We start from the raw sequence: 16,305 nt of genomic DNA, 5'->3' as shown, positions 1-16,305 counted from the left end.
CACCGTACTCAGCCGATAGCTCCTCTGACAGCACCTTGAAGATCCTGTACTGTTTGACTTTAGAGACGATGCCATTTATGATCTTTGCGACAGGAGTCGTCACAAGTTTGAAGCCGGTTACTTTTGAACATAGCGCCTGCTGGTGAATGATGCAGTGATAATGTAGAAACTTTGAGAAGTCTGGGTCACCTTTGCATTGCATTATGAAACCTTCATGCTGGCCCGTCATGGCGGGAGCCCTGTCTGTTGTCACAGACACCAGCTTTTCTAACGGTACCTTTTTCTCCACGAAGAACCTCTTCACCGTGTTGTAGATGTCAATTCCCCTCGTTGTTGTCTTCAGTGTCAGGACTTCTTCTTTTGTGGTGAAATCATCAAACACCATCCGGATAAACATCATCAGCTGAGCTGTACTGGTCACACTGGATGCTAAACTACCGCCAGATCCCGGTTCAGTTGCTATGTCAAATTTTCGGATATAGCCAACACTCTTCTAGCCATCGTACTTGCCCCCAGTTGGACATCGGAGAGAGTGGCGATGGCATCGGGACCATTCTTCTCGTCTTTAAAAAGAGTGTTTGCAACAATCATCATTGCTTCTGTCAAGACCTCCCCGTCAGAAAAGGCTTTCTTGCTCTTTATCAAAAAATGTGCAGCTCTAAACAAAGCTTCAGCTGCTTTTTGTGATTTGAAAAAAGACTGTTGTTTTCCCAAAGCTGTCTTTAAGTCACGGGCTTTTTCGGTCAGTAGTGCGCTTCCAGGTGGGTAGTTAGCATTGAAGCTTTTGTAACACGTAGCAAAGTGTCTCTCCACATTGTGCCGCTTCGCTGTCGCAACAGTCGCGCCGCAAATGAGACACAGACATTTTTCTTTCACTGTTGTAAAAAAGAACTCTTCCTCTCAATCATTGTGAAAATAATATGATTTATTTCGCTTTTCTGCCATGTTTTATTTTGTTTCGAGGGTAAAAGTCGCATCTCGCTCCCCATCGTAGCTCCGCACCTTCCTTGTCTCAGACTAATGCTGCGTTCACACCAAAAGCGTTACTCAATGTTACTCATGCCTGATAGGGGGCGTGGCTTATCTCCTTGGCTTATCTCCGTAAAAACAGTTACTGTTTCCGCCATCCACCATGGAAATAACCACTAGTTCTGTTTTATACTTGTTGTGTAAATTCCACATACGTCGGAACATCAAACTCCATTGTGTCTGGGTTCATAATATTATTCGTAATCACACAACAGCGTCTGAATGACGGCCGCTACTAGCGCTACTTCAGGCGGACCAGCAGCAGTTTGAGTCAGCAATGATAAGACGGCGGTGATGACGGGCAGAGCTTCGCAACGCTGACTCAGCGTCACGGCAATTTTTTGGCAGAGTTGAAAAATTTCAACTCGCGCGAATTTGCACCACGTCAAACATGTCATTCGCCCGGCGAAGAATTAGCTTTTTCGCAAGTTATCGCGTCTGTGCATTGACTTTGCATGTAATCTACTCGCACGTCAAATTCGCAACACTTTTGGTGTGAACGCAGCATAAGATGGTGGTTTGACATGCGCACAATATTGAACTTTGACTTCAGAAATAGCCAGAGTTCATATATACAGGAAATATTTTTGTTATCTTACATTTTTTTTTTTACGAAGCTCAGAACTTGTTCTATTTTTAGACTCACATGGTCTCTGCGGGCGACCAGGATAAACTTCCGAATAATGCTGTTTGTCACAGGGATAGCACGTGGATCTGTTAATGAACCCGATAACTTGTTACTGACAGGAACAACCCACTTAAACATTGTGTTGATGGCACTATTTTTATATGCATCCAACAACTGTTGGACATCAATTCACTGCTTTGTGAATCGTTATCACAAAGCAGTGAACTGTGATAACATCATCATCATCACAAAGAATAAAGCCAGTATTCCCTCTCCACGTGCTGATCACTTGAATGGTCCCGTTGTTGTGTCTGTTTGGACTCCTCCGATGCCGCCATACTGTGGGCTTCATGTGATCTGTTCCAGCTTTCATGAGCCGCCTAAAGCTAGTGCAGTAAGCACATTATGTCATTAATGGGCACTACTATATTGTAGGTGGTTACAATTAAGTAGTCCAGAACTCCACTGTCAAGAAGTCACTAACCCATATTTAAGATGGCTTTTAAAAAGTAATCTTTTTAAGCTAGAGATAACTATTCCCAATTAATACCCACTTAGGTTTAATTTATACCCTGAATTGGCCATAAAAGGCGATAGACTCGAACAAGCTGTCGTGTTTATTTCTCACTTGATCCCGGTTGGGGTTTTATTGACCGCTTGTGCTCTTTTTCAGCATGTCCTGCTTCACATTCACGCAGGTGTACACCTGCACACTCAGGGGCTGACCAGGGCGAGCAGCGTTCTCCACTGTCGGCCACTGAGCAGATGGGGCTGCGACCCTACTAACACAGCCCTCGCAGTGGCAGCTGTTTAAGGAAAGGCGAGACCTCGGGAGATTTGTTGCAGCCACAAGCCCAAATCTTTAAGTTTTGGGTAACCAAAGCACACTGCAGTTCAAACTAATGTCAACAGTGCCGTCTTCAGCTTTGTCTTCGCACTCGCACAAAACCAAACAATGGCATCTAATATATATTATCTACATACTTTAGCTGTGAATAGCCAATGTATGTGTCAGGATTGGAAGTGCAGGCAGTAGGGGTGTTATCCAACAGGCAGGTGTTGGGAGGAAGGTAAGTACAGGTTTTTGTCGACAGGCACATTCAGGGCCAGGAGCAGAGTCAGAGTCGGGTTCAGGTTGTTAGGAATCCAGATGACAACGCACATGGCAACTAGGTTGAACTGGCAAAAAGAAACGAAGGAACTGGGCTGGTATTTATTGTGACTGAATGATAACTAGAGTGAAAACAGGTGAGCAGGTGAATGAGGAAGTCTGGTGAAAAGGTACGAGGGCATCTGCTGGACAGGTATGGCAATAGATAGTTTTGTGTGAAGAGAGGCAGAGTGTTACAGCGTATGATTGCCTTCTAACAAATAACTGGCGCATGGATGGATCTGGAGCAATGTATTTCTTTGAAGAAAAACGAAATGTTAAAATAACACACTATATATAAATATATATGTGTGTGTGCATGTTAGTATGAATAATAGGGTCCACAGGGAACCTTTTAAGCTAGAGTGTTGAGTCTGTATAGGCTAAATCTGGACTTAAGCATCCTGCTTCAATTATGCCACATTTACCAGACAGCTAGCTGTTGAGGATGAGCTTTTAATATGTGTAAATCTGACACCGGAGAAGGTATAATGAGCAGTTAATGGAATCAAACATTTCAGTCCCTTTTGTGGAGGAGTGTTGCATCATTATTCTTCCAGCATCATTACTATACTTCACTGAGAAATGAGCATGAACCTTTTCTTGGATGAACACTCCACTTGTTGGGCTGTCGCTCATCCCAACTTTTAAACTGACAAAAAAATATTCAACCCCCTCCTTATTCAATTCATCAAACAGTCAGTTTCTCTTTTTACAGCAACACCATCCGAGGCTGACAGTAGTTTGAGGATGGCACCAACAACTGATGAATAGTATAATCATTTGTGTTGAGAAATGTAAACAGAATGTATGTGGCATGTATTTACATCACAGTGATAACAAGATTGCATCTGTAGTCCCGCTAGTGGCCCTGTGAGGATGCACTTATAAGCACAGCAGTGCTTTGAGGTAAATACCAACATCAGTGTTAACATATAGCAAGTGTAATGTACGATGCTCACCACTCTAGTTTAGCATGTAAGCTAACATGGACCAATTAGCACTGAACACAAAGTAGAACGGAGGCTGATAGGAATGGTCTTCATTTTGGAGGTATTTTGTCACAAAGCAAAATATTGGACAAATTAAAATGATGACCTGATGGCGGCGTTAGATGAAAAGTCAGAGGATCACCAAAAGTAATTGTAATACACAGTCTGGGAACCGTACATGTCTGCCCACAATCTTGAACCCGTTCATCCCGTGGATGTTAAAACATTTCGCAGAACGTGTGACCTAGTGCTACATGAGGATTTATCCTGAGGGGATGTACAAAGCTATGGACAAATATCACGCAGCACAAAACCCCCCAGAAAAAAATAGATTTGCCCTTAGTATTACATATTTTCTCACACTTTAGGCAAAGCAGATGACGTCCATCCTGGGGACCTAAAGCCGGTCGATTTGAAAGGTCTCTGAAAAGTCAAAAACAACTGGAATGACTATTTTAGTCTTGTTGACGTTTTGCCACCCTTTTTCAACTTTTGATGCACTTGATGACTCTTGGGCCTGTCTCTGGCAAAGTGGAATGTATAGTCAAAGATCTAAATTGAAGAGATCAAAATGATAGAATGTGACATAATAAAGTGAATTATAGTCAGGGGGGATTGTTCAGTAACTGACGGCTGAGTTCATAGAGCTCATTGAAGCAGGTCTGCCATTCTAGGTACTTTAAATGAAGACCTGTGTTAAAATAATTATACTATAGTCACCTGAAGCCAGCCTAGGAAAGCTCACACATATTATTGACCTGTGGTTAGAGCCCTCACAGTTGAGATGGATCAAACTGGCTCGATTCCCAATGATGTCAGAAGAAAGCTCCAAAGAAAATAAAAAATTTGGGATAAGGGTGGCTATTCTATGATAATTACCATCCTGTTTTTTTTTTTGCAAACGTGTGGGCCTGTAATTTACTGTGATTCCAGACTGGGAGCTACAATATCAGGGAAGCTTTTTGGAGATAAAGAGAAAATGTTTAGCATTCTGCCAACGAGCCGTCACGGCTGTGCAGCAGCGGTGAGCTCACAAGGCTCAACTATTAGAGGGATGGAGAGAAAATGATGCTCGCTCTCATACTGCCATACTGTAGTGAGCAGTCGGGCTAAACTGTTCGCAGCATCTTCGCTCCATCTCTGAAATATTTTGCCGATATTGTTACACTCTTTTTGTCAGACTTTTCCTTTAGGGGGGGTTCTATGCAGTATAAGGAGGTGTTACCAATGCATGAGTAGCAATTTGGATGCAGAATTTTCCACTGTTTCCGGCTTTCACCATTATAAGGGATGTGGACGCAAATCTGCATTTGTAGAAGAGCCAATAGGAACACCCTCTCTCTCTCTCTCTCTCTCTCTCTGTCTCTCTCTGCAGTGACCTGTGATTGGCCAAAGTCTCCTGTCACAGGCTAGACGTCCTCAAACCCTAAAACAGAGTAGCTGCAGAGGGTTTTTTTAATTACAATATGTTGAAAGGTAATTATGACATTTTTGGCCAAATTATGCCAAAAATGTACTGCCTCCCCCACTGATAATAGAACAACAGCATGAGAGAGATGACAGCGTGGAGCATGAAACATCTGACTCAGCTACTGCATCTCTTCAGATTATGCCTGAGACCGTTCTCCCTGGTCTAAAGAAGAAGCACCATGTTTGATTAGACTTGTGCTATGAAGATCAATTTGAGTCATGGTGAAGATAACTACATTATTAGTTGTTCCATACATGTTCAATGTGGCTGTATTTTAATATCCAACTTTCAAAATTAAATATTACTGAAATGTTGTTGACATAAAGGTATGGCTACAGGACACAATTTAAACTTTATGAGGTTCGGAATCGGATCCTTTGCTGGGAGAATTTGAATTGAATGCCCATGCTTTGGGATATATTCAAAAACGTAATTGCTAGTGTTAGCCCGAATCAGTTAAATTTGATAAAGCTGCAACTAATCAGAATTTTGGGGGGAAACAAAATGGGAAAGTTTAAAAGCTGTCTGGAAATGTGCGGTGTTGAAATGCAAAAAGGAACACACACACACACACACACACACACACACACACACACACACACACACACACACACACACACACACACACATCTCCTTTTGTGTAATAATTGGACGTGTCCTAATAGTACAAGTATATTCTGTCTCTTAGATGTGTCCCTGTTTTATCTTCCACCTCTAATCCTTTAATATTGATTCTTCCATGTTGGTATCTTAAAGTTTAAACATGAAAGCTTTTGTCATGTAGGCCTGTGTATTTACCACACTGCAGGAATAACACGTTTACTTTGCACTTGCAAAATGCAAAATGCCCAAACGTGCAGCAGAGAGTCAACAGCTGGAGAAACGGAACGGAGTTTACTCTCCTCCCTAATTTACACGTCCTGTCAAGGCGCAAAGCGACTCCTGGGGTTTAAAGTGCCTTCTTTTCATTTGCTTGTTTTGACATGACAGAGAGTTATACTGAAGGGAGGGAACTCGTGTCCCCCGGGGCGCACTCTGTGTTTGGTAAAGCGCACGTCGGATGCGCGCCGTAAATGGTCGGCCTTCAGAGATAAACATGTTCCAGGGAGCATCGTTGCTCATGCAGTCAGCCTTGATTAGATTTCACGTTTTCCTGTTTTAAATCATATCGCCTTCATTGGGGGAATCCAAGGACGAACTCAAGGACAGGATACGTATACTCTTGGGAGAGTTTTGCTTCCCAAGTTTGGAGACCGAGACGCCGACTGGAGAGCGCGCGGTGTGCGCGTTAGTTACCACAACACCGAGGCGGTTATTAAGAGGATCTGAAGATGAACGACACGGCCATTTCTTGCAAAAACAACCAAACAGAGAACGTGACTGACTTGTCATGTCTGAATTCAACCCCCTCGTCGTACAACTTCATCGATATCACCACTTTCATGCACATATTGCCAACAATTTACGGCATCCTGTGCTCAGTGGGAGTTATCGCCAACGGACTGGTCATCTACGCGGTGAAGGCGTGCAAGAAGAAGATGGTTTCAGACATCTACGTGCTGAACTTGGCGATAGCCGACATGCTGTTCCTGCTTGTGATGCCCTTCAACATTCACCAGCTGGTCAGAGACAGACAGTGGGCTTTCGGAAACTTTATGTGCAAAGCGGTTGTGGTGGTGGATGTCAGCAACCAGTTCACCACAGTGGGAATTGTGACTGTGTTATGCATTGATCGGTAAGTGTTTAAATCCAGCCATGTCAATGTTTTGCTAATGTTTGATTATAATTATTTTAGAAAGTGCTGGGGAAAAAAAAGCTATTCCCTAAAGAATTACAGTACCACACGTTGACAACAAAATACATACTTTATATACATATTATACACATGTAATATAAGTGTTAATAATGATCATAGTCATATAATTTACAAGTATTTAATTTACCCATAGCGAGTGTGTTACAGGTGCTATCAAGAAAGAGCTTCCCAGTCCATCTAAACACATCATTCGAGGAGGGCAATCTGTGCACCAGCCTATGAAGACACAATGTTCCCTACATGATGGATGTGCCATGTTTATGATCTGAACACATAGAGGACATTTAAATGAGCCCTTGTGCCAAGTGTTAGACTGATAAACATCTCCATTTGATGGTAATCACCAGTGCAGGAGTTGCTCTTGAAGCTATCATGTCACACACTTAGTAATAATATACATAATGGTTTTCTGTAGGGCCACTAGACCAGCTAATTGTCTTCTGATGGCAGCACCACCTGCTGTGAAAATTAGCCCCATAACATTGAGTTGTTATATCATTTTATCAATACTAATTTGTAGTATCCTCGACAGCACAATGATTCAACACTATCCTTTCAAATTACTTTAAATATATGTTCTTTAAAGTTATGAAGGTTTGCTGCTGCAAATACTAAATAAAAGATCAAATAGAAACTAAACATCAAGCCCTTGTAAGATAAGCTATTGTAATAATTAGTTACAGATCAAACTAATGATAACCCCTAGCAGACAAACAAAACGCTGTGTGCCACCTCAATAGAATAGAAATAACACAAAAAGCAACATAATTATAGTGTTTAAAACCTCACACAGGGCTGATTTTCAGTGTTGTTATGAATGAATTCAAAGAAATTGTGATTAGACTTTTCTATTTGACAGCGCCAATGATACCCCTCAGCCCCTTGTCTTATACGATGAAAATAACATTTCTTGCCAGTTATCTGAGTTTAGTCACAGTGAAGAATGTAACTTTAATATCACCAAGTTATTATCTGTTAAACACCTGTATGTCCATCCATGACAACTCAAATTATTTGTGAGACACGTCCCAAACTGCCTTGTAATCTTATTTCACACTCTTCTTTAATCTCCTGGTCTAGCACCAACAAAGACACTGTTGTTTTAATCAAAAGTTATTTGTGCTTGTTCCACTTCAACTCAAGATGCTGTTTAATTTAATTTCACTGCAGTTATAGATATCAACATGTTCTTGTTTCCAAACCACAGCAGCTACGTAAAATAAATGCAAGACATCCTCTATTTTTAACTATGAATCAAACCCCCCCACACCCTACCCACCCCACCCACCCCACCCGAATCCATTCGCTCTGATGCTATTTTTCCTCTCATTACAGCGAGACAACCACAGCACATCAAACAAAGGAACTGGTGTGCTGGACTTAAATATCTTTAGAGTTTAATGGGTGTAAACCCGAGAATCACACAGTAGCAAATGAATAAGGATGTCATACTTTAATAATTAACAGCTTCAGAAGGAAAAAAAACATGTTTTTAGCTTAAAGGTTTCTTCAACATTTGTCAGTATTAACCACAGCGTGATGAGTTCTAACCCATCAGTCAGACACATGGGTGTCTCACTTAATGAATCAACCATCACAATGAACATATTATATTCAACAGAAGACAACATCTTCTGCTGCTGACCACAATATCAATTGATTCATAGTTAAAAATAGAGGATGTCTTGGAGAAAATTGCAAATCAAGTTTGATTCTTCATAGTTTGCATATTATATCTACCCAGAGCCCAGAGTAACATGTAACGTGTCGACAGCAAATGGAAATACCTATTTTGTTCCACTTATATGGCACTTAGTGTAAATGATGATAAAGTGGTCATTCATTTGCTGCCAATGTCCTAAAGATTGTCAACTGTGTCTTGCTGAGCAGCTCCTCAAATTGAAACACAATCAAATGCAAAGATCCAAATGGAAATGTGTTCATTCTCTACTGCTGTCACCTTGTCTAAATTATTCTAATTTGTCACTGCATTCATCACTCCACTGAGCACGTAATATATTGAGAGTGTGTCTGTAACATTGTACTTGATTTCATCATTCCCTCGTGCTTGCTTTGAGTCCCTGAACTTGTAAAGGATGAAAATGACCTCTTGAAGCAACACTAAAGTTCTTCACATGCATTTCAGGAACACTGCTTTCGTCATGCGTGTTTCTGACTGCAGTTCAGCTCTAAATAAGTGACCTCTTCTTCTTAGGTACATAGCTGTTGTTCACCCCAGCACAGAGAAGAGGACCATCCAGTGGACCATCGTCATCAACTTGCTGGTTTGGTTGGGCAGCTTCCTCCTCACAGTCCCCGTCATGCTGTACGCCAAGGTTGTGCGCAAAGAGCATTTGGAGATGTGCATGATGTACCTGGACGGGCCTGAGGACATGTACTGGTACACACTCTACCAGTCTATCCTGGGCTTCATCATCCCCCTCATCATCATCAGCACCTTCTATTCCCTCACCCTCTACCACGTCTTCAGCTCCATCCGTCGCGTCAGGCGGAAGCAGTCCGTTTATGCTAAAAGAGCCACCAAGATGGTCCTAATGGTTATCGCCCTGTTCCTGATCTGCTGGTCGCCCTACCACGTCATTCAGGTGGTCAACCTGACCAACAACACCCCGACTATTGCATTCATCTACGCTTACAACATCAGCATCTGCCTCAGCTACTTCCACAGCTGCATCAATCCGCTTATGTTGCTCATTTTTGCCCAGAATTACCGCGAGCGTCTTTGCTCCAGGAACGCTCTGTACAGCTCCCAGCACTCATCCAAGGTCACGGTGGTCAAAACGGATGGTTCCAGTGGGACCAATGATGCCAACTACCGCTGTACTGCCATCTAATCAAAGACATGTCTTTTTATATGTGTTTTGCTGCCCGCCCACAAAGAAAGTAGTTTGATGAATGGTGTTGCCTCTGAAGTCATACTCTGCAGCTTTTTCACATAAATAAATTGGAAATCAACACCATACCAAAAACTGGGTATGAAAGCTTGCGTAGAAATGTCAACCAAGAGTAAGTAAAGTGCAGGTAATGGCAAAGGTTTTCAACATATGCAGTGTAACATTCACTCACTGTCACATAGAATGATTCCTATTAAATCTGATCTTTATCTTTCTTTACTTATCCTTCAAGATGAAACTCCACGGAGCACATTTTCCTGATGACATGTGTAAACCTACACTCATGAGGATAATAATAATTACATGTTATTCCTTGTTATTTATGGTGATATTAGTATTATTATCGTATGACGATATGTGTTTATCGACCCAATGCTTTCCACTTATTTGTTGTTGTTCCAATAACTGTTGTTGTTTTAATTTATTTATTTATTTGTATTACTTTGTATCTATAACAAGGCATCCCTAATCATTTCCTAGATTTAAAAGGTCTGGGATAATTTTCTCGTTAGTCTACAAAAGCATTCTTGGTATTCCAGGAGAAAAACAAAAGTTCAAGGATTCTAATGCACCTGAATGCACCTCACATCAATACACAAAGCAACGTATTTCACGAAGGGTTAAGTTATCTTTGCCAAAAGCAGATTCAGTGACTTACAAGTCTGCAGGCAATGATATCCATCATGAGTCACACATATCTGCTGCTCCAAACCACTTCTTGCCCTTAGTAGCTGTAGATACAGCCACAAGATGATAGCAGACCTGATAGCATTCTCTTTCCCGAATTGTGAGAAATTGAAATTATTTGCATTCTCCATGTATCTGTCTTATCGCGTCAATGATACTTTTGTTTATCATTTCAATGTTTTTGGGAGATTTCTGTTATTTCTATCATGGCTATACAGTGTTTTGAAGTAAAGCTCCCAGTAAACAGTCAACAGGTACAGTAGACATGGCCAAAGCACTGATTTCCCACTCGTAGCCTCCTTGTGAATTGCATCATAAATATGTATTTTCATCAAATTTACAGTCCCAGTTGTAGTAAAAGCTATTCCTTAGCGTCTTACTTATCAAAGGAGATCACAAATATGCATATACGCCTTCGGGTGGTAGAGCTATTCCTGATGCATTCTGGTTATGTTATCTTCGTCATTTTTCCGAGGGATAGGCCTAGAGGTTAGGATGTCCAGATCAACCTTCTTACTCACCCTTTCATCTGCTCATTCATTTACTTACACACTTGTCTTCTCGACACATGCTCGTTTCTTTATTTGCCCATCCCAATTCATGCTGTCCTAATTTTATTTACAAAATTGTCAATTTATGCCATTGTGATCCATTTATTGATGAATCGATTTCCCTCCAGATACATTTTCTCCCCCGCCCACTTTTGGGTAGAACGCTTTTGGAAATCATCCCACTGGTGCCAGTGATGAGGCAGCACCTCTGGCTCAGCTGTGGCCTCTGTGGGTGCTGTGGTGGTCTGGATGTGGGGTGCAGGGGTTAAGGAGCGAGTCCAATGGATTATTAAAACCACACTTAAAGACTCTTCCCTGTCCCGGCAGAGCTCACTCACTCCCGAGGTGTTTTATTTTTTTCCTTCTTTCTTTTTATTTGCTCAGTCTTCCTTCCACCTTCTGTCTCCTTTACTCCATTCTCTTTTATTTTTAAATAGAGACACTCTCATACGGTGTAACCTGCACCCCTGTTATAGCGCCAATAACTGGCTAACATATGTTATTATTTTTACTTTTATTTCACATATTTTATTTTTCGGGGGTTGATTGTAAACCTTGAGGACCTTTTGTCCTCTTGTCTATTTCTATGTATTTCACGTGTCTACCTCTGTCTATGCTTTACTGTCCCTTTGCACCAAAACAAACGGTGATCAACAGAACATCTTAGAAAAAAAAACTAACAGATGTCGTGGAAAAGGCACGGCACAAACTGAGCCGAAACCAGAGGGAATATCAGCACTGACTTAAAGATGCACTGATGAGAAGGGACGTCTAGGAGCGACTCGGGTGTTTTTCCTTCATTAACCTTTATCAACCACAGGCTGCACCCAGAGTCATGCTGGTGAGCAACAGAACTGAAGAGCAGCTTGTGAGACATGTCACTGGCAAACAAGCCCTCTTATTATTAGCCAGCTTCCTGAGGGCTCAGGATGAAATGTAATTCCACTTCACAGCTGGAAGAGTTGTTGAATGGAAAGTTCTATCTCCGCAGTGATTAAGTCAATCGGAAAACTTTCTGAAAAGGATCTATGAAGGGCTTATGAATTGTATTCAATGGCTTCATAAAAGCCATTGAATCGATTTTATCGGTTGATCAAATGTACAAATGCTTTACAGCAACACATTTAGGAATTTCAGCTTGTAAAAAAATGTCATTGGGTGGTGTTCATCCTTTCTATTTTGTGATAATGTAGTTATGAATGTTGTTATCGTTCAAGATGCTCAAGGGTTTCTCACGTTCTACTTAAACATTAATAAGTTGTTAATATATATATTTTAGTCCAGCTTGTCAGAGGTAGTTTTCACAATCTGGCAACCCAAAAATGTTCGTGAGGCATAAAACACAAGTAAATTATTTATTAACAATTAATACTAATTAGTTTCAACGTATGGACCCTTTATCCCAATTATCTACGAAGCAATTGTTTGATAGATTATTACTTCTTTTTTTTAAAGGCACTTCATGGTGTAGCTTGTGGTAGTCATAAGACAAGCTAGTACCTCATCGTGGGCACAGAATCAAAGTAAATTGTTTTGATGTTTCTAGCTTCTTTCTGTGTGTTTTAGACTCTAATCATATGCAGTGTAAAACATCAGAGACTGCTTTACAATCAATGTCTCCCCAAAATAAAGACTAACAACCTGTCAGATAGTCAAGATAGTGGCTTGGTTTTATAATAGTATGAATAAGACATTCGGCATTTCTATTTTCACTCTTTGTTTATTCAGCCAAGTCCTTAAGCTTGCTGAACTACAATTAAAGCGACTCACATCACCACCACTGTCCTTTTCTCAGGCGGGTTTTAACTAAAAGAAAAGGTATGAATACACAAAGCAACGGACCTATACAGGCTTGTTACTTGAGGATATAGCTAATATATATATATATATATATATATATATATATATATATATATATATATATATATATATATATATATATATATAGCTACTACAGTACGACTCCAAAGACACATTTCCACATTGGTGGACAATGAAGATGTATTGTAATTGTGATACTATATATTGATATTACATATTAGGTTTGATGGTGTTAGTTGCAGAATAATGTGGTGTCCTCCCTGTGTCATATTTAATGTACAATGCCCTTCAGATCGTGACTATTGTGCGTCTTTCTTATTTTCAATGCGAGACTCATCTGTATTCACTCAAACTGCTCAGAAGCTGCTTTGAAGTGTATTTTTTGTGACAAGGAGGTACTTTCATAATGGATTCAGAGGACAGATGCAGCGATATTGCAGAGACAACAAAGACTGCATGAAGGACAGGTAACGCTCTCAATATCATGGCGTGTAATTTGCCTGATTGGACATTTGCATAATGAAAAGAACAAGTACAAGACATTTCCATTATCTTTTATCATCAGTGGTAGTTTCCAATGGCACTGGAGCACTACATGTTATTTACTGTGTGTCCAGTACAACAATCACGTCTGCTACGTTAAAGCAGATATTTATTATGGTATATGGTTCTTCTCTGTGCTGTGTGCAAAGATTGTAGGCACTGTTTTTACTTTAACACCGCTGTATTACCAGCTGGGCAATGCGGGGCACTTTAATTTGTTAATAGTCGCAATATTCAGGCTTGTTTGGTAATATTCATTCCAGAAGTGTGCAGACAGGTTTTATGTCTCTTGGACACAACGGCTGCACTCGAATAGTCAAAAAATGACCTCCTAACGTCTAACCATAACCACTTTTCCTTGACCTCTATGGAAAACGTCATAAGGTCAAGGAAAGACAAGAAGGATAATTCATGAGGAGTTAGGAAAAGACAACCGCGGTGTTTAGAGAATCAGACTCCACTTTCACTCAGCGACGTAGTTATGACGCGACGGCAGGCGGATGTTGTGAGGTCGGTCTGCAGCAGTGAAACTACAATGTTCTGAAGATGGACTACAGAAAAGCGCATCTTAAATACTTCGTCCGTCTTCCTACAGTGTTGCGTCATGCAGACGATTTAAACAACCCAGTTCAAAGTATTACTTTATTAACGAGGTTGGAATAGAAATGAAAGAAGGAATATGAAAGTGAAACCAAGGCAAGTTTATTTGTTTCGCACATTTCAACAACACCGTGATTCAAAGTGCTTTACATAAAAACATTCAAAGCATCAAAACATAATGCAGAGAAAACAGGATTTAAAAACAGTTAAGAAAACATTAAAACAGTAAAAAAGCTAAATAAAAAATAAAAATTGAATACAAGTTGCAGTGCAGTTTAAGAAATAAAATGCAGTGAGATGCAGCAATTAGTATTGCTGCATCCAAAGGTATTTGTCACAGAGTACAAAGCTACAAAAATGTCTTTATTTAGTTTCAAACATGCTAAATTAAATACGTTATCCCACCAACAATGTGTGTCATATATGTGTGTCTCATATCCCTTTATGTTGTTATGGTTTATTATAATCTGATAATAATAATAATAATATGCAGACAACAGTTTATGAAACACCACACAACTCAATGTAACCTAGAAGTGTTGACTTGATATGTTTTATTGTAATATGACAAAATAGTTGATTCAAAAGATGATGATCAAAAAGACTGAAGAGTTCGTCCAGTTTAACACTTTTATCAAAGCTTCTGTAGCTGAAGTCAAATAAAAGAATGAGGGCTGAGGCTGCAGTTCAACACCAGAGAGAGAATATCAAATACAGCAGTTTAATCAGTTTACAGCAGTTTGATCAGTTTACAGCAGTTTTCAGCAACAGCAATGTAACGTTCGCAGTTTTCCAGCAGGTTTAACAGATTATTGAAAGTCTTTCCAAGTTATAGCAACGGTTATTTACATGATCTGCGTTTGTCGGTCATGATCGTTCTCGTGAACGATCATGACCGCAAGGAATTGTGGGGCGGCATTATCTCCTTTCCTACACGCTACAACTTAAAATGGATCTATATGAGTTATAACTGAATGTAAACATTTTTTGTAAAAATTCAGATATTGTACAGTATATTTACAATTGTTTGCCAAATATTAAACCAAATATTAAACAAACTCTGTCACTACTCTAAGCAGTGTTCCACAGATGGTTGTCCAGAGACTACTTTCAGTTGTATTTAATTCATCAGTGCTCTCATTTCTTATTCCATAAAGAATACCTAAAGGAGTGTCTGTGTTTTAAATATTGATTGGTGCTGTGGTAATATTCAATATTTATCTATGATTGTTCTCCCTCACCCACGTGAAGTAAAAACACTGGACTTTGCTATTTACAGTGTTTTTCACGAGCTCGTACGTTATTTATGACTGGAGCCGGCTGCTAGAGGATGCCAAGTGAAGCAGTGGAAAAGACTGCATGAAAATTAAATGGTGCAGTGGGAGTCTATTTGCTTGTCGATGTTGCGGGACATGCTGTGAGTCTATGTGACCTTTAGGAAGTCAAAATCTGAGGGTTGATAACAGAAACAGTTTCAGAGTCACGAACAATCATCCACTTAAGTGACCGTGGATGAGATCTCAACCTCATACTGGGCTCCGGTTTAATTCTCAAGTTAACAACAGCAGATTCGGTCTGCAGAGAATTTGATAAACTGTATTATAATTCTTCTGAAGTATCAATGTCTCAACACAGCAGTTTAATGAATGATACTGTCTTGCCATGAGGCCAAATACTTTGGGAAATATGAATCCTCTGTGTAATTTGATTTAAAAGTTGTGGAAACAGTTGAACAAAATTATCATGGTCCTCTCTTTTCATTTTCCTATTTAAAAAGATTGCCTTGGGTAATTTACTTTAGTGACCGGATGAGAATGATACAGCAAATGTGTCATGCCAATGTGCAATTTTCCCTTCAAGGAAAACAAAACACACATTGATATAGAATATTTCTGAACAACAGAATGTTTATGAAAGAGATGGGACATTCTCTCATGTAATCGCTAAAAAGAAAGCTAAAGCGACAAACCATAGAAAAAAACATGCAAAAGTGCAAAGGGATGGTCATTCAAGAGTTTCTTCACTGCACGCACATTAACACTACTTGAGAATTAAAAAATATATATTCAAAATAAGCATCAAAAATCCTTTAAAAACAGTTA

The 16,305-nt window shown here is 40.0% G+C and overlaps 1 protein-coding gene across 1 annotated transcript; it reads left to right on the top strand.

Annotated features, from left to right (window-relative positions):
• Nucleotides 1-6,601: 6,601 nt before the first annotated feature.
• Nucleotides 6,602-9,941, top strand: mchr2b (melanin concentrating hormone receptor 2b; the record flags this gene model as incomplete). The annotated part of the gene is made up of 2 exons (XM_079228986.1): nucleotides 6,602-7,005; nucleotides 9,302-9,941. 2 exons carry the CDS (start codon nucleotides 6,602-6,604, stop codon nucleotides 9,939-9,941), a joined length of 1,044 nt encoding a protein of 347 aa, XP_079085112.1.
• Nucleotides 9,942-16,305: the final 6,364 nt, after the last annotated feature.

The sequence above is a fragment of the Taurulus bubalis genome (assembly GCF_910589615.1).
Source record: "Taurulus bubalis genome assembly, chromosome: 13".
Classification (NCBI taxonomy): domain Eukaryota; kingdom Metazoa; phylum Chordata; class Actinopteri; order Perciformes; family Cottidae; genus Taurulus; species Taurulus bubalis.
The sequence above is the reverse complement of the archived record's forward strand: the minus strand, read 5'-3'. Positions and strand labels throughout refer to the sequence as shown.